Source organism: Dioscorea cayenensis, chromosome 18 (assembly GCF_009730915.1).
Source record: "Dioscorea cayenensis subsp. rotundata cultivar TDr96_F1 chromosome 18, TDr96_F1_v2_PseudoChromosome.rev07_lg8_w22 25.fasta, whole genome shotgun sequence".
Lineage (NCBI taxonomy): Eukaryota > Viridiplantae > Streptophyta > Magnoliopsida > Dioscoreales > Dioscoreaceae > Dioscorea > Dioscorea cayenensis.
This window is the reverse complement of record NC_052488.1, coordinates 21,610,066-21,636,913: the sequence shown is the minus strand read 5'-3', so window position 1 is coordinate 21,636,913 and position 26,848 is coordinate 21,610,066. Positions and strand designations below refer to the sequence as shown.

The window sequence follows — 26,848 nt, the reverse complement described above, 5'->3', positions numbered from 1 at the left end:
TCATGTTGTCTAGGGAATCAACAAGCTAGGTCTTTGATGAATATAAATGTTTGCCCCCTGACTTTAAAAGAATCTCATCATAGACACCTTTAGTCCTTGTCCTTTCTTTCATGAGTCCATCAAAGTAGTAGTGCTAGCATGACTCAAAATATCACTAACATCATATTCACTCCTTTGTATATACTAGTATTTTTATTGACTATACATGAATTAAAATTTTAAAAAAAAAGTGTTCTGCAAAGACAAACCCTTGATGTCCCTCTCCTTCATTGAAATTCTCTTCACCATTGACTCTTTTTAGAGATCCTTTTTCTGGCTTTAATTGTCGTGTAATGAACCGAAAAAAAGTTAATCATGTTTGCTAAATTGTCTAAAGATTCCTCACTGTCTTCATCATTGGATTCTTCATAGAATAAAAGAACTGATTCACTTGCACCATATGTTAATTGCTACGTTTAGTACAATGACAGTTCTTTATCAGTGATTGGAAGCAATCTTTTCATTGGCCAGATACATTATATTGCCAAGTTTGATCATCCAAGGTACCCTTCCTTTTGCGGCGATATCTGCTTTTTTTAGTTCAATAATTAGTCCTCATTGATTTCAACTATGGGCAGGCAAATGCTTCTTTTTTCTTTTGCTTTCTTATCCTTTTAAGTTAAAAATTGTTGGGTGAGAAGATAAGTGATTGGCAATGCACTTGACAAAGAAATTCTCTTTAATTTATTTAATTAAGCTTCATTGAAGAACCAGTTATATTCAGTACTGATGATACTTGGATAACTTTTGTCAATTGAGCAAACTCATTTTCAACATGCCTTTTGATCAATTATTACACTTTTGAATTCTTAATGTTTATTTTATACATGCTTTAATGGGTCTGTATATCCATTTTTTCTGTTGGTTTTTGGCCACAGGTTGAATTCAATCTCTTTTTCTTTTTCTTTTCTTTCAGTAGGGTTTGATAGAGGCACAAGAACTGTTAGATGACTTAGTTTATTATCATGCTAGCTTGTGCATAAGGTTTTATATAAGATATAAAACGCTTATCACTGTTGTCATTTTCTGAACACATTCAACGTCTGACAAAGCATTACAAGTATAAAAACACAATGGATTATGTGTTGATAGATTAAACAGTTTTCGACAACTAATTAACTAAAACTAAGTCTGGAAGAAATTAAGCATGCATTTGGACAAGAAATACACAAAAATTCTATTTCATGGATGTTTGGCCTTCCAGATCAAGGATGAATGCCATGGAACTTCCTTTCTAGAATCCATACACTTCAAACTTTAAAACTTTAATCTTCAACTGCAAGACTGTAAAAGAGAATTTGTTCTTAACATCAGTATGAATTGTATCCAGTATAGGATGCAGCATTGGATGCTCCAATTTGGCTATAGTGGCAAAGAATCCTAGTTTTCTACTTTAGTCTTTTAAAACAAGGAAAGTGGCAATTTCACTGATATATACCTTAAGATTACTACATAAGGTTCCATGCCAAACATTTAAAACAAGTCAAATGAGATGAAAGTCAATGTATATATGTATGTTTCTTTGAAAGAGAAATTTATATCATGATGGCAATGTGGCATGGATGCTGTTTTAGTAAAACAAAAAAGGATTGCTTCAAAGAGTTTTGGCATCATGGGGCCTGTTGATAGTCCTGTTGCTGGATGTATGTCAACCATAGTTGGAAGATAGTCCTCACTCTTTCAATTGAAGGCCTCCTTTTGATACTTCTGTTCATATCACAGCTGAGATTATGTATTACTGGAAAGTTTTCTTTTAATCCTGTCTTGGGAATGCACCAGTTGGATGGAGAAAAAAAAACACATACTATACATGACATAGTTGTAAAAACAAAGAAGCAATTCATATTTTGTTAGAAAAATATATGTTCCATTATTGAGTTCCAAAACTTTCAAATCTTATTTTGCATTGTAGTTTTGACATTATAAGGTAAACACATGCTTTGGAATTCTTTGTTAATGGCAAACAAAAGACACCAAATTTGGATGGCCCTTTCACAAAAGAAAAATAGTTTCCTCACCCATCTTCTTGGTAATTTTTTAAAAAAATCACATTTAATTAATGAAGAGAAAATTATAGAAGAAATACATCAACATGAGCGGCCGCATGAGAAAATAATCACTCAAGGAAGTAATAAAGCAAGTCATTTTATTTTAGTAATAACTTTATAATTATTTTTTCTCCAATAAATGTGATGAGTCATTTACATTTTTATATTTTATATGCAAATATGTTTCGAAACTTCACTCTCATTTAGTTTTACAAAATATATTTATCATTAATCATATTCTATCACAAATGAATCACAAAACTCAAATTAATCTGTGATCCACAAATTAGTTCTCATTTCCCTTCTTAAGTCATATCTATATTTCTACATATATTTACCCTAAATCAGTTAATAATGGTAATTTATTACCTATAATCTTTGTTGTCTGCTAATCCTAGAACGTTAATCAAAGAATTTCACAAGTCATACGTCTTGTAAAACTATGTTTAGTAAATTTAAATCCAGACAAAAATCAGTTAAATCCAGATATCCTTCTAAAAATACAACAGCTTTAGATTTAATCACAGCCGTGCATCTTCCCAAAATTTCAGATCTCAAAGCAATGCCCATCTGGAAAATTGTCCAAAAAAATTCCCAAAAAAAGCAGGAAAATGGGCATTTCATGGCTTCCCTTTTCCCCTACCTCTCCTCCCTCGCCGGACGATGACTGGTGGCCCTAACCCTAACCCTAACCCTAACCCTAATCCCACGTCCATGGCGATCCTCTCTCCCCGATCTCTAACCCTAACCCTAATCCTAATCCTTGCCCTCTCCCCTTTCCTGTCCGCCACTCCATTGCCGCATCCATTGCCACATCCATCGCCGTCTCCAGCCCGCCGCCCTTCTCCTCCCCAAAAGCATCCCCCTCCTTCTCACAATTCGCATCCCTCTCCACCTCTCCATCCCAAGCCCACTCCGCCTCTAAAATCCCATCCGTCTCCCCCTCATCAGCCTCATCCTCCCCAGCCCCTTCACCTCACCAAGTCTCCAGCCACCTTAAATGCCAATCCCAATGCCATCCACGTTGCCCATCCTTCCAACCAGCAGCATCCTCCCTGCAGCACTCCCGGCCAGATTTGCCGCAATGAGACCCGCTTCCCCCTCCGCAACGCCCCACCAGGGCCACCACCACCACCTCTCCGCAAGGGGCGTCTCAATTTCGGGAAAAAGCTCGGGCTTTTGTTCGCTGGCATCGGTGTCCTTTTGCAGATCGGATTGGGTGGCTTCTTGGCTTTCAAACGATGGCAATTGAAGATGTTGGAGGATGGGCCGCAGGTGACGCGGAGTGGCCGGCGACGCCTCAGGATTCCATCCTCGGCTTCCTCTTCTTAGTTCTTGGATTTGAGACGTGGGGTTTGAGAAAAAATTATTCTTTTTTTCGTGAAAACTGAAGATTGGTGAAGGGTGTGTGAATTTCTTTGTTGGGAGTGGAAAAGATGATTCTTTTGTGGCGGCTGGTGCAATGTGAGTGGTTCTTTTTTACTTCGCGTTCCAATTAGGCGCCCAGTGTAAAAAATGGTATTTCTCTATTGTTGTATCTCTTTTTCTTTATTCCATATATACAAAGTTGTTCATATTCCTACGTTTATTGAAGCTATTCAACGTAATTTTCCTCTTTTGGATGTATATCTAAGTTTGATTCTTTGTGGTTATCTCTTCTTTATGATTTTGTACCTGCATTATCATTTTGGCCGCATAGAAGAAACCTTCCTATTGCTTATGATACAATACACTGTATCAATTTGTAAATATGAATGGAATTTTTATGGTGTGTAATGACACATTTGTCGTGTTCAGAGGGGATTTTGAAATTTTTATGAAGTTTTTCTTGCCCATGGATTCTGAATTTCTGATTATTCCATGTTTTCATTTCTTAGCCTTTCGTATTTTTGCCTTTCAATTATTGCTATTCAAGTTTTCATCTGCTATTGCTACGGTTAGTTATTTGTTGAATATGATTGTCGATGATAATTGAACATGTATGGTTAAGGCTCAAGATATTGGTCCTTCATATTCATCTCTGGAATAATATAATTAATCATCGGAATTGTACATATATGGTTCATTTATCAACAGCATATTGAAGGATGGGTCATCGCCTGGTTGGTTTAGTCTTTTTGAACTGCTTTGACTCATCTTTTATGTAACTACAAGGTGGCTAGTCAAAGGATGTTCTTCCTTTCAAGACTCTATATGCTTATTTACCCATGCCCAAGCTTGGTTTGTGAGTAACTTTTCTACATAAATTGCTTAATATGTAGATCTTGCTCATTGTTTTGATCATCTTTAAAGTCAATCATGTTAACAACTTTGAAGGGGTGCTTAAAATGTTGTTTGTTATTACTAGATTCTTGCCATGGGCAACCATGGGATTTGGATTGATTTTATTTAAAATTGTTTTTAGCAACTAATTAGGGAGAAAGATGTCCTCAAAAGATGGAGATTGCTAGACATATGTTCACCATCACCTATTTTAGTAAACCAGGCTGTATATGTTTTACTAAAAGTCCAAAGTTTAGATATTTGGCAACTGTTTTGTGGCATGCATTCTTCCACAGTTTGTTTGGTTTTTGATTTTGGAATCTCAAAATTAGGGGAATTTGAGGATTAAAGCTTGATAGATTGTGGACGCAAATGATAATTTACTCATATGAATAGAAACCAATTCTATGTAATGATTAAAATCCTCTTCTATGTTTCAAGCTTCTCTGGATTGTGAATGTTGGTGGGTCTTTTTGCATTGGTAAGGTTGCTTGCACAGGTACTATGGAGGAAAAACTTGATCGTTGTATTAGCCTTTTCAGGTTCGTTAATCTGATTGTCATATTACTGATTTAAGAAGAACAGGAACAATTTTATAATGTGTTGTCTTCTATGTTTGAAAATCATGCTTTGATGTTTATAGTTGATTTTGTAGATAAAATAATCCGACTTCATTTTGCAGTGAACTTGCCATCAGCTTTCTTACTGTTCTGAAAAACGATCACAATTTACTTGCCATCAGTGGATGACATTGTACTACTTGCCAGCAGTTCTAGTTCTAACATGAACTCCCTGGTGTTATTATATGTGCTTTTTAATAACATTTTTTTTCTTTAAACTGAACATTGCTTAACCCACAATTCTTAAACAATTTGCACTGGTACTTGAGGTATTGATTTTTAGAATTGGGTGAAGGAAGCATTTTATGATGGTAATGTACATTAAAATCTGCATCACTTTAACAATGCAGGTTGACCTTAACCTTGAAAGCGGTGGAGGATTGCATGCCACTTGATTCATTTTTCTTAGTGTCATTTCAACTCTTGCAGCTTTATATTGACTGAAAGAAGAGAATTAGAGTAGAGGGAACACTTTTTTTTTTAATATTATTGTTTGGCTGGATGAAGAAAATAAGATTTACAAACAAACAAATGTGCAAATATGGCATTCTTTCCCATACTTTATTTTTATGTTTTACCCTTCTCCATCTTCCTTCAAGCACAACCTCAAGTATTGTTGTACTTTGTAGTGATTGAATTAGGTCCTTGGATGCTGTCTATATGTCCAGTATCTGCAAAACAAGAAGTCAATTCTTTTCTCATATCAGTTCTTGTATGTTTATGATCTTCTTTCCTGGCTGGAGTTTTTTCCATCTGGTTTTATGAGCACATGTTTGAAATGATGGGTGATATTTGCTCAAAGATACTGTGAAACAGCTATTGCTTCTTATGTAGGTGTGGTGGGGAGCAACTAGTGGGGTGGGTGTCCAGAGTGAGACTGAGAGCTACTGAGCAATTTGAAATTGAATTGATTTCACGTTGAACCAGAACATACAACCACTACTGTCATTAAGGACTATTAATAGGATATGGGAAGGCTTTATTGTTTCAGTACTTTACCAGAGCTGTGAAACCAGACCATAAGATACAACTGCCAGGACCATACTTTGCATGGGAGCATTCACTTGTTTTTTCATTTAATATGTTGATGGGCTAACAGAAAAAAAAAAATTGTACATTTTTGTCGTCAGGTATTAATTTTGATTTGGAAACTTTCAGTAAGGATTTCTGAAAGTGCTTTAGTTATTGATTTCTGCAAATCTCTGCACAATTTTTCTGTTCATTTCTTCTTCTTTTTTCTTTGAAGCTTGAATATGTATGTATATATTATTTTTGAACAGGAGCTTTATTTGGTATTTGAAACTTTGCATACATTCTTGTATTTCAATTAATGTGGATGGAAATCATGGCAGTTTATTCTTTACTGAGAATTTTCCTGCAAATTTAGATATGAGAGAAACTTTTTAATATTTGCTGAACAGGAAATTCTTTTGGTGGGGGACTAAGACTGTGCATTTCTAGAAGAAGTTGATGAACAGTGTGAAATTTATTTATGCATTTAGATTGAAACATGGATTGAAGAAGGTGGGGGCCCCCCAAAAGAGAAAGATTTCATTTAACTGGAACTTGGATTGAAAGAGCATCTGACTTTGAGGGAGCACCCTGACTTTTTCTTTTCCATTATTTTTTTCCCAAAAATAAAAAAAAATAAATAAATAAATAAAAAGATGGATGCAAGGAACTGTGAAAAAGTGCAGCTAGTGAGTTCCTTTATGTAAGTGGATCTCTGGTCAAGTGGGCCATCATGATAACAGCCCAGCCCATGCTTTACCCAGAGTAACCTGTTCACCTTTTGAGTTACATGGGAACACATGGGAGCCATGTTCAAATTAAATAATTAACACTAAATTTTTTTTGTTTTTTGTTTACATCCTAAAAGTCCAAATAATTTGCTTCTATATTCTCCATTCAATATTGCTGTAATCTTTAAAAGGTTGTTTATAATTTTCTCTATTTTTTTATTATAAATGTATAATTACTTTTTAATTATTTTTTTATTCGATTGATTACTTTAAAAAATTATATAAAAAAAACAAATGTTTGTTAAGCTTACTCCACATCTTTGCATGTTCCTGACATAAACTTATCATATTTATATATATTTTGAGAATGCAAACTAGAAAAACATAATAAAATATACATTTTTTTAACTCATGTTTGAGAAAGGAATAGGTAATTTGTATCTTTACCTTTGTTTTAGTTTTATTTTCCCCTATTTTATTTATGTAGACTAAAGACCACCCTACTCTATGTAAGTACAGGTTATATAAAAAAATTATGGCATGCTTGTTAAATAAGGTTAGTTTATGAGGGTTAAAGTGGGAAGAGGGTTCAGTTGTGCTGCACTCGCAGGTGCAGCGGGTCCGTTTTAGAGTGCAGGTTGCATACGTTTCTGGCCGTAGGATCAGACCCCACGCACTACTCCCTTGTTCACCTCTGACAAATCCCAGGCCCAGACCTGCTGGTACTATTTTGCCTGGGGGTACATCGTACCCTTCACTACCTTCCCTCTAAATCCAGATGTATTTTTTTGTGTATTCATTGACGTACAAACAAAAATTCAGCAATTTCTCTTCTTTTATATACACACAGACACACATAAATACATATTTTTAATACACACCAAAAATGTTAAATAATTTGAGAAAATTACATTTTAAACTATGTGGCTTACCACCCACTAATCTTAAATTTTAATTTTATTAATCAAATTATTTTTGGATCTTATTAAATTAAAAAATTTAGAAATCAAAGCATATGTGATATTTTGTTGAATAAGATAATATATATATGTTTAAAGAAGAAAATTATAATTATTTTAAATAATAATAATATTTTATTATAACAAGTGATCCAGGAGAAGAGCAATGCCCTGCATGATACAGTGTTGACCAAGCTTCCATGTGGATAATAATAATATCATCTATAGCAACTACTCATAGTTTATATATATAGATATATAGATATATAATTAATTAATCCTCTGGATCTGACATGTAAGAGCATCAACTCTTTGCATTCATCTTAAAGTTTGTCTGCCATGACTGTCTTTTGTCTGATCAGTTCCAGTCATTAAGTTATGGGTGGTCTCAACTCAACAACAAAGACCAAACCTTTCAGAATCCTCTCATTCAACTTCTTTCTCTTATTTAAAGAACCAACCAATAAAATAAGGCAGGCTACTACTCCTGCTTAATGTGAACTTCTTTGCTGAATATGTTTGTTTTCCAGATTTAACTTGATTTCAGTTCCATTAAGTCACACATTTGATTCAATGAATTCAGAATTCACTGCATGTTATACAGAGATTGAATGCAGTGTCAACATATCAATCAGCAGAAGCATTAAAAGTTTGCAGAAAAATGCTTGAATATATTCATGGTTTATAGAGTTCATTAATCTTGGAATCTAGTTATTATTTAACATGGCACAGTAAGCTTTCATGAAATGGTATTCAAGTAGATAAACATACAACAAAGTCTCATACATTGATTCTTTCATTCATTCAATCAAGAGGCTTATCAGCCACTGAGACACATAGAACCAAAGGAACAGAAAGAGAAAGAACAAACAAATGAACACCAGCACAGTTCAACCTTCTGCAAAACAGGAACACACCCAACAACAACAACAACAACAACAACAACATGAGAACACAATGCCTGTGTGTGTGCATATATATATATATATATATATTATATGCATGCCAAGTAATTTGAAGAACTAACCATTGTGGTACTGGTATATTGAGGCCATTGTGGGAATGGAGATGGAGAGCTGAGTTCTAGAGCTTGAATGATCATCAAGACTCATCCAAGAGGATGAGTCCTTGCTCTTCTGAGGCCACTCATCAAAGAAATGGCGAAGAGGCACCTCCTCTCTGTCAACCTTCACAGGTTTCTCTAGCTTGAAATCAGCTCCCAGAACAAAACAATGCTGTTGTTGCTGCTTCTCTCCTTCCTCCTTAGACAAGAAGTCAGCAGTGCAGTTTGAGTAGTTTGAGCTGAGTTTTGGCCATGAATCATCTCTGGAAGCACCTGAACTCTCTGAAAAGAAACTGTACTCATCTACATCCTTCATTCCATGACCATACCTGTATTGTATTTCTACACCATGTTAAAAACAACACATGGAGATCAAAACAAATGGAAAACTCTCTGCTCTTCACACACACACACACACACACACACCTGTAATCTTTGTTTTCTGTTGAGTAGTAACTTCCAGTGTCAAGATGCAAACGAGTAGTAGTAGTAGTAGTAGAAGCAGTGGAAGCAGTAGAAGTTTTGGAAGAAGAAGATGATGATGAAGAAGAGTAAGGGTAAAAAAGGTTATGGGAAGAATCAGGAGTGGAAATAGAAAGAGAAGGTGGTGGTGGTGTGGGGTAGCGAGAGTGGTGAGTGGTGGGGATGGAGGCTAGTGACATTTCCACAGGCTTTCTTGAACGGTTCTTGCCTCTATGCATGTGCCTCTCACAGTACTTAGAGTCAGGGTAAGCTTCCTTAGAGCATCTCCACTTCTTTCCATCTGTTCTCCTGCACCTCCCTGGTTCTGGGTCCTCTGCCTTCCTCCCATACCCCAACTGGTAACTCCCCCACCCCACTGTCAAAAATATAAATCACATCAAGACTTGAAAAACAATAACAATGGAAGAAGATAAGGAAGTTAATAAGAGTTAAACTTACTTGGGAGTTGGTGAGGAAAAGCAAGAGTAGGGGTGGTACAAGGAGAAGGATCTAACATGAAGCTTCTTCTTATGGGGAGGATTAGATCAGAGGGAATAGGAATGCCTGAAGCCATGTACTTGAAGATGAGAGCTTGGTGCTCTAACTCTTGCCATTGAGTTGCAGTGAAGGGATATCTATTGCTACAACTACTGCTGCTGCTTCCCTCCCATTCATCATCATCATCATCTCTGTGTATCAACTCACTCACTCACTCACTCACTCACTCTCAAAGGAAAGAGGAGAAGAGAAGGAAGTAGTGACAGTGAACTAGCAAAGGTTGTGCTGGTGTTCAAGTGGAAAGAAAAGCATTGAATGTAAGACTAAAGAAATGGTTTTTCAAGTGCATAGGAAAGGTCATTCAGTGAAGAGAGAGAGAGAGAGACAGAGACAGAGAAGGGGCTGCAGAATCTCCTGTGTGTTGTTGGTGCATGACCAAATCAAAAGAAACTTGTTTTGAGTTGTTTAAAAAGAAAACAAAAAGGAGGAAGGAGGAGGTGAGGGTGGTGGTGGTTGTGTGATATCTTAAGTCTGTGTAAATGAGTTATATATATATATATAATGTCTGTGTGTGTGTATTATAGTAATGTATTTGTTGCTCAAAACCATTGGTATAAAGCTGGTTGTTTTAATGGTAATGGTTGTCAGAAGCTGCATCTGATGCTGCTGCCACCTGGGGACAGTGGAGACTCTGATCTTATTATTATGACTCAGTGCAGTAGTAGCAGCAGCAGCATTGTTGCCAGACCTGCCACAAGACATAGCTCTCTCTCTCTCTCTCTATATATATATATATATATATATATTTCACTCTATCTCTCTGTGAAGCAGGCTGCTGTGCCTTTGCTGCCTTTTGTTGCTGTTGTCTTCTGCCAGCTTTACTGAAACTCATAAACAAAAGGAAGGGCTAGGAGTTGTTTAGAAAAACAAAAAGTAAAGGGTTAAAGCAAGGAGAGGAATATGACTTGTGGAAGGCGATGGTGCTAATAGTGGCTGGGAGGAGAGAGAGAGAGAGAGAGTAGGAAAGAGCCCATTTGGTAATTGTTTTTTTTTTTTAATATTAATGTTTAGAATATTTTAAAAGGAGTTACTGCAGGGGTGAAGGTATCTGGGAACAGTGATCAAGTGATCAATCAATCAAGATTCAACACTGAAAAGTAAAAAACAGTAAAATAGTAAAAACTAAAGAGATAAAATGACATTCACGTTGGCATGCTAGCACATTCCTTTCTCCAGTTTTCAGTAGGGAGTTGTGGGGCTTGTATGTACTGTGTCATTGGTTTCTGAGAGAGAGAGATGGAGACATTGATCAGATGCTTATGAATAGAAAAGCTGTGTAATTTTCAGAGTTGGTACCCCCTAAATTTAAGTGGTGATGTTGTACACCATGAAGAGATGAGATAAACATGGTTGGCCTCATCTGGTGTCTTGCAAACCAAGAACCAAGAACCAAGAACCAAGAAGATGAACGGTGTATAAGTTCCCAAGAAGAAATATAATAATATCTTTTTGGCCTCTTCTGGTCTGGTCTGGTCTTGAAATTGCCAGAAGATGATACTGACCCATATCTCTGACAACGTCTGTGTACTAACACTGTTTACTGACCAGCAATTCATGGAGGGAGAGAGAGAAGAGGAGCCATTTGCACATCAAGTTTGTAGTTTGTACCCTTTTTTAGTGATGAAGAAAACAATGAGAAACTGGATAAGCAGCAGCTCCATTACCCATTTTGGTTTGTTAAAAAACTATGGACAGGAAATCCATTTTGCAGAGTGACTTGTCTGCTGATGTTGCTTGTGTTTGGATGGTTGGTAATATGATGGTGTTCAGTCTCTGTGTGGTGGCTTAAGACATCCTCTTTTTTATTTTGTTTGTTTTGTTGTTTTGTAATTCTGAACACACACCACCACCACCACCACCACCACCATCATATATGCGCATACTGTAACACTGCCATCACTGCTAACACACACATGCACTCTGTGTGTCATAATATGGGACTGTCAATGAATCTAACAAGATGTCAAATGGGGTCTGTCATCTTCTATTTTTTTTTTTTTCAAAGACTTACCCATGTTTTGTTTGAAAGGGGTAAAAAAAGAAACAAACAAATCTTTTAAGGTTCACCCTGCACAAGTTCATAGTCTTTATATTTCATTGCAGGTAAATAAGGGAATGGACATACAAAAACCTGGAAAAAAATCTCTGGAATCATGGAAAAACAAATCTTTTAAGGCTCAATTAACACGACAAATTTTCATGATTTATCTAATTGATTACCAGCCCACTACAAATGAAACCATAAAACACTGCTGGTGAAACCATGAAACACTGAAGTCTTAATAAAACATAAGTTCAGCCATAAAAAGGTCAGAACAAATATAAATGAAAAAGCCAACAAGACTGAGGAATAGTTCAGATTTTCTACAACAAGTTGCAAACCTTTGGAATGGGAGCACATGGCAGCAGCTCCCAAATGCCTGCTTATTGTACTTGTGTCAGTTTGAATCACCAAAACAAGTTGTATGACTCCACCAGACAGCAAACTGGAAACCTGGTAGCTTCCTATTTCAAATTTCAGAAGCCTACTCACAGAAAATAGTATACTACTATGGCTACTGGTAAAAAGGCAGCTCACTAATACCTACTGGTTCATAAAAATGGTTTAAGTGGAGCACTAGAAGATGAACTCCACCATGCTTCCTCAGTGAAAAAAACAAGAAGTTAGAGAAAAGTACAACTATGAAAATATCAAGAAAGTTTTCCAAGTTCTGAACAATTGGTGGTCTGATTGTCAATGATGCAAGAACTGATTATCAAGAATGGGAGGCAGTAATTCTTTACATGTAATACAAATATGACACAGTATGCATCAGCAATATACTACTCTATTGAGTGTATTGTCAATCACAATCTTAGAATTGAAATTGGACAGTATATACATGTTTGGACAACCGGCGATGTTCCATGATCTGGGATTGCTTTGCATGCTTTGGAGATTACCTAAACCACCTTCTAAAACAAGAAGCTGTGTTCCTGCATAAAAATTCTCAAACCAACAAAAAGGTATAAAATATCAGGACAATTATTACTTGCAGCAGATAATTTTCTTCATAGTCAACCATCCAGCATTAGATCATAGCCATTCAAAGCAGATTATGAAGGTTAAAGACTCAAGACAATGAAACTGAAGGTCTTCCTGCAACATGTACAGCTCACAGAAGCAGAGGTTTGTTTATAAGAGAAATAAATTAGCATACAAGAATTCCCTCTTCAATGAGATAACACAAAGGCCCTGTTACTTCTAGTCAAACTGCAACCACATCCCCAGACATCGGGTACCCTTTCAAGCTTCTAACTGAATAAGCTTATACCCATTCATGACAACAAAACCAGACAACTGTAATGTACGATCACCACCGAGGAGTATGTGGACCAAATGTTTCTCTTTTTTTTTCATTTAAATGTCTAAAATACAAACTTGCAGTAAATAAGTTATACTTTTTATGTTTGATATCAATGATATATATTGATAGTTCACTTACTTTACAACAAGAGAAATAAGGTGACATTGAGTGAGCTGGGAATGAATTATAAAAAAAGTACAAATCAAAATTATAATGACCGATTATCAAGGTCCTACTTTTTTAGTACCTTGATTAGCAGGGTCTCTCATGCTAAAACTAATCCTTCTGATAAAATGAAAGGACAAGGTCTGTATGTACAGAGAAGAGCTGGGTGTCCACAAAAAGCTGCTCCACATGAAACAAAAAGGATTACAAAAGAAAAAGTATTCCATCAAAAATTGTTTCACAACTAAAAATAGAAGAAATAGCACTAAGAAGAAAAGTGAAAACGATGTAAAATGGACAATCAAATAATTAACAGCAATAGAGAGGGCAATTCATGTCTTAATTAATTGATCGGCTCATCATTTCACCAATCAACAAGCAGTCAAGTGCTAACAATACTTACAAGCATAACCTAAACAAGTAAGCATATATTCTATAACCAAATCAAGATTTCAATGTCAAGCCCACCAAAAGCATGCTAGGCTACATAAATTCACAATCAAATCACAATAGCTATGAGCTTCCTAGTTTATTATTTTTTTTCAAGATTTATGCTAACAAAACAAATAAAGTCAGTGACACGACCAAAAGGCAACTGGTGACAAGCAATATGACTCGGACAGCCAGTGAGTGACTAAGTTTGTGAAGGGAAAAAAAAGTATTGTGTTAGAAAAGAAAAAAAGTTGCCCAATGCAGTGAACTGACCTTCATAAAGGGCCTGTCTCGGCTTGGAAAAGAGTCAATAAAACTCTCCTTCAAAAGCAAAGAGACCTGAAGATCAAGCATAAAAACAACAAAATTGATGGCCGGAAAATACCCAACAAGAGACTAAAGTCTCTCAAAAAATATGATATCAAGGTGGAAAACAAACCTTGTCATCGTTGGATTGAACATTAGTGATGGTGTGTGATCTCAGATTAGAGCAAAGAGAATCAAGGTATGATCTCAAAACTGCTAAGAAACCTTTGGCAGCTTCAACCTATAATATAGAGACCTCATGAAACAGCCAAAACAAAATGCCAATGCTTCAAAAGAAAATGAACATCAGGAGAAAGTAGAACTAGAAATAGTAATTCATCAAGAAAAGCTAGTACCCTTGCAATACAACTGACCCTATGAGAATGCAAGATTGTGAGCTCTATGATTCAAGGTTTCTACCATGAACTTATTATGTAAGATGAAAAAAATATATCCTTTTAACGATTTAAGATTAAAATATTCTTTAACTTTCTAGCATGTATCATGACATCATGAAAAAGAAATTAGATTACTTCTATTCAGAATATTTTATTCATCATTATAAAGATAGCCAGAAGAAGGATTGTTTTAATGCTCTTGAATTAGCAGCGCAAGGAAAATAATAAATCAGGTGAGAAATCATAACAGATAAAAAGCAAGTGAACAAACTTCAAACAGTATGGCAAAACACACAATAGGCTGTACAGTGTGACAATGCACAGGATTAATTAAAGAAACAAAAGAATCAACAAAGCAAAGGGGAAAGAAAAGAAAGAAACAGAATATGAAGGGGATTACAGTCAAACTATTACAGAAGCCCATGTGCATGAAAAACCATTAGAGCATCTTTAAAAGAAGTAACAGCGAAATGTTTAAGTGAGGGCAGAAAGACACCAAACAAGTGGACAATCATGACTCAACTAAATTAATCAAAGCCTAAAATGGACCATACACATTAGTTGCACACCATTCTTAACAGTAGCACAACCTGCACCATGCAGTATCCAGTACCTGTGGGTGCCATAGAATCTTTTGAGGCTAAAATATGGGCATTACATATTATGCTTAAACTATCATGAGAAAAGTACTAACACTGGCCTTATATCATAACAGGTGGTGCAAAAATACAGTAATGGTAAGGTAGAACCCCATAAACATACTCATTAGAAGATATAGAACATTTTAACATATCTAGTTGGATCTGAATCAAGGACTAGCTTCCTTCATAATAGGCTTAGCAAAAGTGGATATGCTGGTCATTTATACTTGCTTATCATTGCCAACGAAGCAGATTATGAAACGCCCTCAGCAACTTACCTCTATTCTACTGTTATCTCTGGGCTAGTAACAGAGTCTGTCCTTCCTAATAGACAACACTAGTAAAAGCACTTCAGAAAACAAGGTAATGGCAATAGAATTCCTGCAGTAAACCTACTGATGAGAACCAGACCTAAATATACCAGTTGGGTCATTTACACATGAAATACGTGTTTACGGTTTCAGATGTTTGGGCCTAGTCCTCTGAATGCTCTTCGATGGTAGGCCTTCATGATGTACATTCTTTGTATAATTTTTGCTGATGTTCTCTAGCCAATATGTGCTTTGAAAACCACTTTACAGATAACAAATCATTTGAAACTCCATTGTCCATAATCCCCAAATCTCATTGCATGGAAAAGATCCCATTAACAAATGCAAAAATGTTCAATTTCAAACATCAAAGTTCACTCATTAAAAAAATAAAGACTCCACAGCTCACTGAGTTCTCATTTGAAAACAATATAGTCTAAAGTTAATGAGAAATCACTAGAACATTCAATAATGTCACTTATTTCTAGAGCAAAAGCAAACCTGGACATCTGTGCAATCATATACTGGTCTTTTCCTGGCCAGGTAACTTTCGCCCACAAGCCTTGCATGATAAGGGCTTAAAGCTGAGAACAATTCTTTATGCTGGGGCAGTTGTGGCATTGAAGTTGACTTCACCTACACGGTCCATTAAATAGTAACTGATTATATAATTTAAATTTAAAGGGGAACAATTATTTGGAGAAAATGATAAGAGAATAGTCTGAAACCTGTGACTCTGCCTAGTGATGCACTTAATGTGATTTCATCACCTTAATTTTACAAGATAAAATCATGAAACCAAGCTTCAAAAAGAGAATCTCAATAACATCTATGGATTCTTAAAGCATAATAACAATATAAATATCATTGAAAAATATGAAGCTGGATTTCACGAGAAAGAGAGAGAGGGAGAGAGAGAAGAGTATATAGTTGTATTTTTAACTATTTGTTGCGAACTTGCGATATAGTTGTATAAACGCATACACCCTTAGACTAGCCTTTTAAAGTGAGAATATTCTACACCTGAATTGAATCAGAATGATATGAGTTGAGTTTGCATCTAACAGTAATAAGTCAAACGTTGTAACCTCATGAGTACAAGGTGTAAGCATCAAAAGTGATGGTGCTAGCTTAATCGATTGATTATAAGGACAATTTAATAATAGAAAAAAGCTAGATAGTCTAAGGGGCCGGTGGATTTAGGTGCTACTTGTAGCCCATTACTTGTCCTTTGTAGAACAGGAGAGGCATGACATGATGCAAGTGCAATTCCATATTTGGTTCTTATCTTAGCTTAAGCACTTGGGTTGAATTGAATCCGAAAAATATTTGTTTGGTTTGCGTCTAACAGTAATAAGGTCAAAAAGTTGTAGCCTCATGAGTACAGGATGCAAGCATCATTCTTAAACAATTTACAACATATAAGGGCAATTTAATAACAGAAAAGGGCTAGAAAGTCTAGGAGACCAGGTGGATTTAGGTGCTATTTGAAGTCCATTACTTGTCCTTGGTTGAACAGGAGGCATAGCATGATGCAAGTACAATTGCATACCTGGTTCTTGTTAACATCAACAAGAATCACGTTGGACAGCTTAGATTGCAATTCTGATGTCTTGTTTTTTATCCCGACCTATATGCACAGAAAAATGTCACTTAATGGTATCACCAGATGTAGAAGAAATAAAACCAAGAAAAAAAAATAATACAAGAACATTAAGGGAAAATAAATTGTTGTTTATACAACATAGTAAGTAATACATGATAACGAGAATTAATGGCAACAATTTATGGAAAGTAATATGAAGGAACCCAATGAATGATGACTCACTATATACGGGACAGGTGCATCCAAAAAGTCCATCATATAGATTGGCAAAACCTGGATAGTTATCAGAAGTCAAGATTTCATATTTAGAGGTGGCTGAGCTTAAGATACAGTGAACCAGAAACCAAAGGAAATCAAACTGACACAAACAAAGAAATATTTTATACAGGAGATTACACCAATTTTGCTTTACAAATACGCCAGATAGCATACCGGCATTAGAAGGCTCTGCCACTGATATGGACGGATAAGCGGGACTATAGATAATACTGAAGCAGACAAGATTCCCTGCACATAGGACAACGCTAATAATCTTCTGGTTCATTGATAATCAAAATATGTTCAATAGATGTGAAAAGCTCATTCAAATAAACCAAAGATAACTTTTCGTTTTGCCTTTTTTTTTTTTTTGGTTGGAAAATTTAGCTCAATTGCAAGCACAAAACTCAAAAATATCCAAGTCTAGACTGAATTTTTTAAATGAGCAAAACGATCACAAACATAGACAAAATTAAAACAGTGTTAGCAGGACACACAGATAGGGGTGTTGAGTATCCAAGGTAATTCTAGACTGAATTTTATAAATAGAAAAGGCAATCAAGCACATAACCAGAATTTCACAAATTTAGGCTAAGCACATATTTGCCAAGAGAAAAAGATTATATATTCACTAACTCGATAACAAACTAGAGATACCTAGATATAAACATAAGTAAAAATATATATATATATATAAAACAACTCAGTGAATATAATGAGAAATCAGCACATGTAAGAGAGCAATGGCAGCTGAATCAGCTGAGTAGTAAATATGGTCCAATTACTCGGTCACAGAAGTAGATATTGAATGTATACAACTATCAAAAGTTTGAGATATCAAATTTGAGAAATTAATGTAATAAAATCCTCAATTAAAGGTACGGGGTAAAACTATGGGTACTTTCATACCAAATTGGAGCAAACAACAACAATTTGCTTCTCCAAAAGTGCACCAGAAAACAACGCCAATACCTGATAGAAGCACAAACGAATATATTAGTAATGATGAACATGTTAAAAGAAAATTTCACAATTGTACATATCAATGTGAACAAATGATCATTTTGACTTCATATCAACAAACATCAGCACAGTCTAGCAATGTGTTCTAGAAGATGACAGCAGCTGCAAAAATGTGTTCCAGGCAGAATTCTGATTAGTTAACTAGGATGGCGAGGATGTAAGGATAGAGATTTCATGAGATGATAGCATCAATCCAGACAATGCAAACGAAACCACTTTTCTCCATCAAATCTCATCCAACTTTATCTGCTTCAACCATAGATCATTACAAAAACATTCTGTGCTAACATTCTGAACCTGTGCACTTACAACAATGAAGGATACATTTAACATGACCAAGTTTATCATTTTATGTAATAATGAACCACAACACTACAATACTCTTTTTGTAGACTAAAGCTAATAAATGTCAGTGTTATCACAATTTCAGATAAATTTCTACACATATCATATACGCTTACATTTTCAAGTCGCAAACTTCCACAAATGCATGCGACTGTCCATACAGAGAGAGCAGTCGCCTCCTCCTCTGCCAAGAGTGCGCTCTGAGCCTTAAAGTCCAGAAGTCAGAGTGTCAATTATCCTTTTAACAAAGATGTAAATACATATATGTGCCAGAGTTGTATATGTAGAAAACAAATCTCACTTAAGCACTGGTACAAAGCATGTACCTCAGCCAATTTTAAACTTGCATTCTGGGATCTAAGATCAACAGTGGAACCAGCAATGTGCAGAACTGTTTCAGCAGGTCTCTGAAATTCCAAGGGATGCAGGTGTTCAAGAGGTTGGAAAGTAATCATCGAACCTCTAGTGGGACATTGTAACTTATAATATTCACAGATTATCTGCAAGGATCCATGGTTGTTCACCTGAAAAAGGAATATCCATGCCATGTGATTAAAAGAACAAATCAAGTGAAGGCAGCTAATTGCTCAACGCTCCTACTGACTTAATTGCGGAGAGCATTAAACATTATCAGCCTAAATCCTCATCAGAAAGGTTAGGAGTATCACATTCTATAGAAAGAAAGTCAAGGACAGAAGGAGAGAAGTTGGATAATTCCATCTAAATAGATTGACATTGAACCTTGGCCCATTCAAGAATGCTGTCATGCTTGGTGCAATCTTCCTGGCCAGATGAAGAAGGTTCCTCCGGCTCCAAGTCATCCATCTCACACCTGAAGTTTTTGTCTTCAGAAGAACCATAGAAACCGCATCTAGAGAAACAAACAAAAAGTTTTGATTCTTAGGCAGCTATGAAAAGCAAACTAGCAAAGTTTTACATAAATACCATCAGCATCCACAGATAAAAGATCAAGAGATTCATTTTCAACCCCCTAAGCTCATCTAATGCTGAAAAGAACATGTATAACTTTTAAAGCCACACAAGAAGGTAATTTCAAAATTACTCTACTGCAGGTTAAATGGGAAATCTCAACATCATTTTTAAATACTTTCTAAATACAACTTTAGAGTACCAGGAGTTAATAAAGGTGGCACATAATGACACAAGAAAATCCAATTATACAGGAAGTCGGGTCTCTTCTTGAAACAATTTTTCACCTTGGAGCTTACACAACACAAGGATCTCAACCATATTTAAGGTTACAACCTAGAATCTGAATATGTGTAAAGTTTCACCATCACTGGCAATACAAATAGGTGTCTTCAACTCAATAAGAAAAATTGGGTTCTTGCATTAGACACAAAGACATGACTTTTCATTTTCTGCTCCCCCTTACCGCTGGATCAAGTATCATATATACACTGAAGGCTAGTTTTACGCATAAAAAGAAATTGATCAGTTTAACACTTGGAGTTTATTAAGCAAAGCCCATTTTCTATTTACTTAATTTTCAATAAACTAAAAAACAGATAGAATAGTTTGATCAATTTGGGAAAAAATGTAAGCTATATATCCAGTGTGTATGATGGCTCAAGCCAAACAGATATCCTAATCATCTAATCTACCATATTGACCAGAACAAGATACAATCATAGGGAGAATCTACACTTAGCTTAATCTAAGAGTAAACAGTTGTACATTAGGGCGCCTTTTGAAATAACATAAAAGTTTCAAATTGAGTCTACTGCAAAGGAAGACCTGTCGAAGGAAAGAAATTCACGATAAAACACAATGGTCTTACCTCGTATGAGATTCAGGGCTTTCATATTGGTGATATTGCAGAAGTGGTAAAAGAGCCACTGGAAATTGCTTTTCAAAGTGTTTTCTCTTTGTAGTTTCACTACTAGGCTCCTTGTGACCATTTTGAAGACTAATTTCGGTATCACCATCAGTCACATCACCTGCTTCTTTACCAACATCAAGAGCTGTGCTGCTCTTTAGAGTTTCCTGTGAATCCAATTCTTCTTCAGGCTCACAGGAAACAGGTGGATTCCCATTTCCAGAGATTTTTTCACGAGGAGCTTCTATATCAATATTGGAGAACTCCACCTGACCTCTGTCATCAGCAGAAGATTGATCCTGTTCAGTGCTTTTGGGTTCATCATCAGTTCTGTCTTGCCCATAATTTTCCTCCAATGATAACAAGTTCAGCATCTCAATGCCTCTTGTCAACCGTTCATACCTTTCTTCACTGAAAATGCTGCAGGAACAAGAGAAGCATGTCAAGATGCTTATCCAATAAGAGAGTATCACAATCTCCTGAAATTAGGAATTACAATAAGCCAAATTCAAGCTGATATTAAACAAGCAAAAAACCTTCACACTGAAGGCTCCAAAACAGTGACATGCAAGAAAAACAATAAAAACTATTCAACAATTTTATATTATCATTGTGTGATGCAAACAACACCAAGAAGAGAGAAAATTTTAATTTGTGAAAGGAGCATAGTTGCTTAAATTAATGACAATCTACTACTTCACTTTGGGGATTCCTGTGCAAATGTTCAAAGCAAACCAATGAAAAATAAGTAATATAACATAAAACTCCAGACTTAGATTCCCTTGCAAGCAGATAACTGAAGAACTCCCAAGGAAATCAGCAAGTTGCATCAAGGTAGAGCATATTTGAAGTTAAAGAGCCTCCAGAGCTCAATCAGATAATTTTGTATTCCTTGTCCTGGCACATCTCCCTTCTCACCTCCTAAGTCCTAAAGCAAGCCATGTTGATGTTATCAGTATGCCTCTTATGGTTACAATTGTGTTTTCTGAACTTAAATTCATTATTTTAGAACCTATTTACATTGAACCTCATAAATTTTATTATGAAGGGCACGGATGCAAAATTAGCAATACACTTGCTTCAGAAATTACCAGAACAATTAATAGATGGACATAGTACCCTGATTGCCGCTTAAATTCAACTTCCAACAATAGCTCAGGATCTAGCCTTCTTAATAGTGATAACAAGAAAGAAAATGATAAATATTAACATTTTAACTACAATGAGTTGAGGGCAGAAGAAAAATCACAGTAATTAGTATATCAAATCGCCTCGTGGTTTACTTCAAACTAAAGAAAATATGCATCAACAAGAAAAATCCCTGGAAATAATGTCAGCTAACCATTCAAATGTAATGTTGAAAACAAAAGGAAAGGAAAAAGAAGAAAAAAAAAGGAAAGCAAACTGATCCAAGAAAATGCAATGTCACCTTCGCAATATACCAAAATGCAAGTCAAAGAATGGAAGCCTTGATAGAATGCAGTAGCACCGGGGTGTGGTTATTATGTATCGGCTCAAAGGAAAACAGGTTCCTTGCTCTTCTGAAAGCATTGAAATTAATCCTGAAGGTTTCTGTACTATTTCTTCAATATAAACACAACATCCATATAAAGATGAATCATCAGCCACCTGAGGAATAATAATGTCTGATAAGAATCTATGGACTGTAAGGGATGTTAAGGTTGCACATCCAGAAAAAAGACTGAACTGAAGCCAAATCATACTTTTCACATCAGAAAACAACAAGAGAAATAAATCATCATCAATTCACGTTATTGTATCTCACAATATGAAACCTTAGCAGAAGTAAAGATGGAGTTGAAGTCCTACTAAAAGTTCAATCTGGTCAGCATTCCAAAGTAATGGACTTTTGCATAACTGCCCCATTCTACTAGGATAAGCATTGACAGCTCAAGATAACTACCATACATGATAGGGGCGTTATGAGGGCTTGCATGTTCCAATGGAGGGGAGGTGTATGAACCAGTTCATACAGGTACCAATTTCAATCAAGATGAAAATGAGATAGTTGAAGTTAATAGGAAGGGAGCTAGTATAGTGTCAAACCTTCCCAATCCATTCTGGTACCTATTTTTTAAATCAAGATGAAATCAAATAGTTTGAACTTAATGGGAAGGGGACTAGTATAATGCCAAACCTTATGATTTATGACATGAAAGAACAACATGTCAACATCTATAATAGTCAAATGAAGTACTGCATCAGTTCAGGATAATATCACATAACTTTAGATGTAAAACCTAGTTCAAGAGCACATCAACACATCCAGATCATTAACAAAAAATTCCATGCCATCAAAAACCTTAATATATTCCAATAGTGGTAACTTGAGAAGACCCACACCCTTCATGAGATCAAATGACAAAAACAAATAGCAAACAGTAAAATAGAGACATAACAATCGTAATACTTGGCAATAAAGAACAAAATGGTGCAACAAATAGTATCAAGAGATATACTAAATCACCTGTAGGCGGAACACAAAAGACAAATCACTCTGCTTGACTTGCTCCTGCAGAAAGGTCATTGCTTATGAGACCAAGGATACAGATTAAGTAAAATATAGAAGCACTTTTCCTAGTTTTACTATGCAATTGGGCATAAAAAAATAAAATTATTCAAAGCTTATTTACCTGGCCAAGAAGAATTTCATTCAACTCACTCAGTGAAGGGGTTCTTTCTACTGCATGAACCTAGAGATAAGAGCAGCCATTTTCAACATTTTCAATAAAATAACCACAACAATGCCTTGACATATAGATAAATTTAGTGAGCAGAAGAGATGATCACAAAAGAGGAGAGGACCACTGATAAATAAGAATCAAATATAGTAAAAACAAGATGACTGAAACATAGTTGGAGATTTTCCTATAGACTGCAAAAAATTGAATGGTAGAAAACTCCAAATAAGCAGATGTATAACACACTCATACACAAATATCTCATGAACAGATATGCACCGACAGAAAATGCATATTGTAAACACTTTTATGCTACAAGCTGTTAGATGATCCCAGACTGCCCATATTAAAAGAGTAAAGCTATGTTCCGTTTATTAAATCAAATCCAGGGAATCCCATCAGATAGGGTGTGCCCTTTTATACAGAGGAGAGCTTAATATGTGATTTTCTTTTTAATGAAATCATTTAGTTTGTCAAAACAAGATAAATGTGAACCAAAAAGTTGGCTTCATAAAGAAATTTCCAAGTTAGAATGCAGAAAGGGATGGCCATTATAAAGTGTGACCAAAATTAGCATCACAAAATAAAGTACCAAACCTCCAGGCCTCCGGGAAAGCAAAAGGAGAGGAGATCCTTGTACTTGAGAGGTAGCTTCTTTTTTGGAGGATACACAAATAAAATCTGGAAAGGATAAAAGAAAAAATCAATTAGTCAAGATTTTGTCCTACAAGTCTATTTGGTAAATGGAAGGCAACAACAATATATGCATTATAAGTATACCACATGAAATTGGAAGTATTAATGCAAAATCTGAAGAGACATTCTCACAATGAATAGAGATCAGTCATTGTTAATAATCCGAGAAAAGACACATCACAAAGAAAGCAATATATTGGCTAAATGAGAAAGTAAACCATATATGAATGAATCTCATATCAATAATTTGAATATGAAAAAAAGTACCTGGGGTTCAAAATTTGGTTCAGCATGAACTTGTTGATGAAAATTAAGCATGCTTCTAGATTTCTTTTGATCTTCATTACTTCTCTCCAATACATGCTTTTCAAGAGCCCGAACATCAGTTCTTGGATGAAGTCCAACAACTACTATGCTCTCAATAAGCTTTGATGGTTCTTTGACCGACCTTTGATCCTGCTCAAAATAATCTATGTATGATAAATACAAAAGGAAAAATGATCTTTCAGATGCAGGAAACAAAGAGGTATATAATCTAATATACAGAAGGAAAACAGCCACAGAGAGTTGAAGCAGTTACACATGGCTGATTAACAACATCAACCTATCAAATGATCTTGATTCTTGACCATTGCTTGTCCAATGATTAATGAAACATGACATGTACAAACCTGTTAATTTTCTTGCAGGTGACAGAGTTCACAAGTACATAACAAAAAACCATGAAAATTGAAGGAAAAAAAGAGTTGGCAAAGCACATACCCAAACCTGCATAAACTAGAAGAGTAAAAGGGCAACCAAAGCCACTGAAACATAAAAGGGATGAGCATACCAAGGCTTGCAACTGAAAATTTGCCCACTGCCTTTTTTGGCTGGTGAGTATTTCTGGATTATAAGTTGCCTTTTTGACTTCTGGTGGAGGCGAAAATCCCTTTAAAACGCTTATAACCCGACGTTGCAGTTTCTGAAGCTGGTTATTGCCACTGTCGTCTCTTGATGAGAACACTACAGATGGACGTGGCGAGCGAACAGTTGTTGCAGAAGCAGCGGTGGCAACAGCATTTGCAACATCTTCAGTTGTTTGTATAAATAATGAAGAAATCCCAGACTCTTCATTCTTATCCATGCTATGTTACAATGTTTATCTTCCAAATCCTGCAGAAAACATTAATATAATTCTGCTAAATAAAAGCATGCGGAATTATTTGCACATTCACAGAAAGATTTCCAAACAGATAAGCTAAAGAAAAATGGGAAAAAAAAAATTTCATACTAGGAATTTATTGCCTGGAAGCTCAGCTTTACAATCTGCCAATATTTTTCCGGGAAGTAAAGTGAATATCAAGAATATAAAAATTCATTGGGATGCTGCTCTACTTGAGGGAAGAAACAGCGGCTAATGGTCTCAGTTGGATGTAGCATATAAAAATGGTGGCCTCCATATTACCAACTAATTTAATTATAAACCCTTCAGCAGAAAATAGTAATATTCTTTCACTTTCTTGAATTGATAAAATAATAGTCTCAATCTCTCCTAACCTTTTCTTTTCCCACATAAAAAGCGCCAGCAATAAAAACCAGCTAAAAACCCGCAGTCCCTGATCAAATAAAGGGCCTAATCCCCAGAGTAGTTAAACCCCCAAATTCCATTCTATGCATCAAACTACCCACTTTCACATTAATTTCTCCTCAATCTATGCCAATCGAAGAGTTCAAGAATTAAAACTAAACCTCCAAAAACAAAAACTTTTTTCACACATGAAGAACCACACAGTTCTCCCTTCGTTCAAGATTTCACAATCAATCCACAACCTCAAAACAACACAATCATCAGAAAAGATCAAAAATTTACACACACACACAAAAAAAAAAACTCATTTCTAATTCAAGGAAACAGAAAAATCAAATCAATCAAAGTAAACAAAGGCCCCGGATCTTCACAAAATCAGTCTCTCTCAACTCCCGAATTCAACAAACAAGAATAAAAAAAAAAAACAAGAAAACTCTCGGTCAAAGGCGAAAAAGCAAAGGATTAATCGTCCCCAAAGAATCAAAACAAAGCATACTCACGATGAATCAAAGGAACAAGAGAGGGATGGCCGCCGAGAAGAGTCCTCTCCGGAGCTGTTCTTCGTTCTCTCGATCGCCGCGCAAGCGAGCGGCCGGAAAAAGGAGGAACAGTTATATATTTCAATTAAACAATTATGAGGGCTTTTATTATTGTAACGGATTTGGATGTACAGAGGATTGTATGACACGATATACACTCTGTCTCTTATCATGCCACGTACGAAAAGCATAGCTGGGTCCCACTTAAGGGAAGGACCAATACACGAATTGAACCTCTGGGTATTATGATGATTTCCGCACGCGCATTTGGCTGTATAAAAATTAAAAATTAAAAATTAAAAAAGATATTTTTTAAATACACGGATCTTGGATGCACCTGGTGAGGTTACCGTTTGAAGCACAGGGGTTACCATATTTCGGGTTTGGAATGATCGCTTTTGGATCCGAAATGATTTTTTTTTTTTTTATGTAACTAATTATTAGATTCTAAGTTTATTAAATTATTAACAATAAATTTCTATTTAATCAAAATAAGGATATTAACAACTAATGCTCCGTGGAGTGACATTCCAGTTGGATAGTGAATATGTTGATTCAGAGTCGATAGTACTGTTTATAATACTGTGTAAATATTATAAAAATATGATAGTGATAGAATTAATATTTTGATCGTTATTAATATAAATTACCACACGTTTGGTTATTTTAGGTATAATAGTACTTAGAGAACCTAGAAAATCCATAATTGGAATTATGTTCAAAAACACTTGTCCCCTTGTAAAAAGAATAATAAATTATTAAAATATAAATTAAAAAAGTAGTTATTAGACAATATATAGTGCATCAAATAACGTTAAATGTCAAGTACTTTGTTCTAGTTGCTTGACATTGAATAAGTGTTTATGATTTCTATGCTATAATTATTATGCAATAAAAGTTGTGAGAAAATTAAATT

General features: G+C 35.5%; 3 protein-coding genes across 5 annotated transcripts; 1 reads left to right on the top strand and 2 right to left on the bottom strand.

Moving 5' to 3' along the window:
• Positions 1-2,698: 2,698 nt before the first annotated feature.
• LOC120281912 (pollen-specific leucine-rich repeat extensin-like protein 1) lies at positions 2,699-3,713 on the top strand. The gene has a single exon (XM_039288607.1). The coding sequence runs from the start codon at positions 2,751-2,753 to the stop codon at positions 3,417-3,419; it is 669 nt and encodes a 222-aa protein (XP_039144541.1). The 5' UTR covers positions 2,699-2,750; the 3' UTR covers positions 3,420-3,713.
• A 4,723-nt stretch (positions 3,714-8,436) lies between these two features.
• Positions 8,437-13,369, bottom strand: LOC120282927 (growth-regulating factor 1-like). The gene is made up of 7 exons (XM_039289758.1): positions 13,348-13,369; positions 12,636-12,729; positions 12,136-12,278; positions 9,655-9,903; positions 9,160-9,571; positions 8,698-9,062; positions 8,437-8,568 (listed from the first exon to the last, which is right to left on the bottom strand). Exons 1-7 carry the CDS (start codon positions 13,367-13,369, stop codon positions 8,561-8,563), a joined length of 1,293 nt encoding a protein of 430 aa, XP_039145692.1. The 3' UTR covers positions 8,437-8,560.
• LOC120281795 lies at positions 12,473-25,989 on the bottom strand. 3 transcript variants are annotated; one of them, XM_039288487.1, is made up of 20 exons: positions 25,894-25,989; positions 24,656-24,978; positions 24,091-24,279; positions 23,725-23,808; positions 23,080-23,139; positions 22,914-22,958; positions 21,855-22,054; positions 20,387-20,845; positions 19,327-19,456; positions 18,912-19,109; positions 18,702-18,791; positions 18,127-18,189; positions 17,392-17,466; positions 17,182-17,232; positions 16,906-16,983; positions 15,855-15,989; positions 14,137-14,244; positions 13,971-14,036; positions 13,348-13,445; positions 12,473-12,742 (listed from the first exon to the last, which is right to left on the bottom strand). In XM_039288487.1, exons 2-19 carry the CDS (start codon positions 24,947-24,949, stop codon positions 13,377-13,379), a joined length of 2,394 nt encoding a protein of 797 aa, XP_039144421.1. In that variant the 5' UTR covers positions 24,950-24,978; positions 25,894-25,989; the 3' UTR covers positions 12,473-12,742; positions 13,348-13,376. The 3 variants fall into 3 exon arrangements, with proteins under 3 accessions (XP_039144421.1, XP_039144422.1, XP_039144420.1); XM_039288488.1 differs by having other exon boundaries at positions 12,473-12,729; XM_039288486.1 differs by lacking the exon at positions 12,473-12,742 and having other exon boundaries at positions 13,125-13,445.
• Between the last annotated feature and the right edge of the window lie 859 nt (positions 25,990-26,848).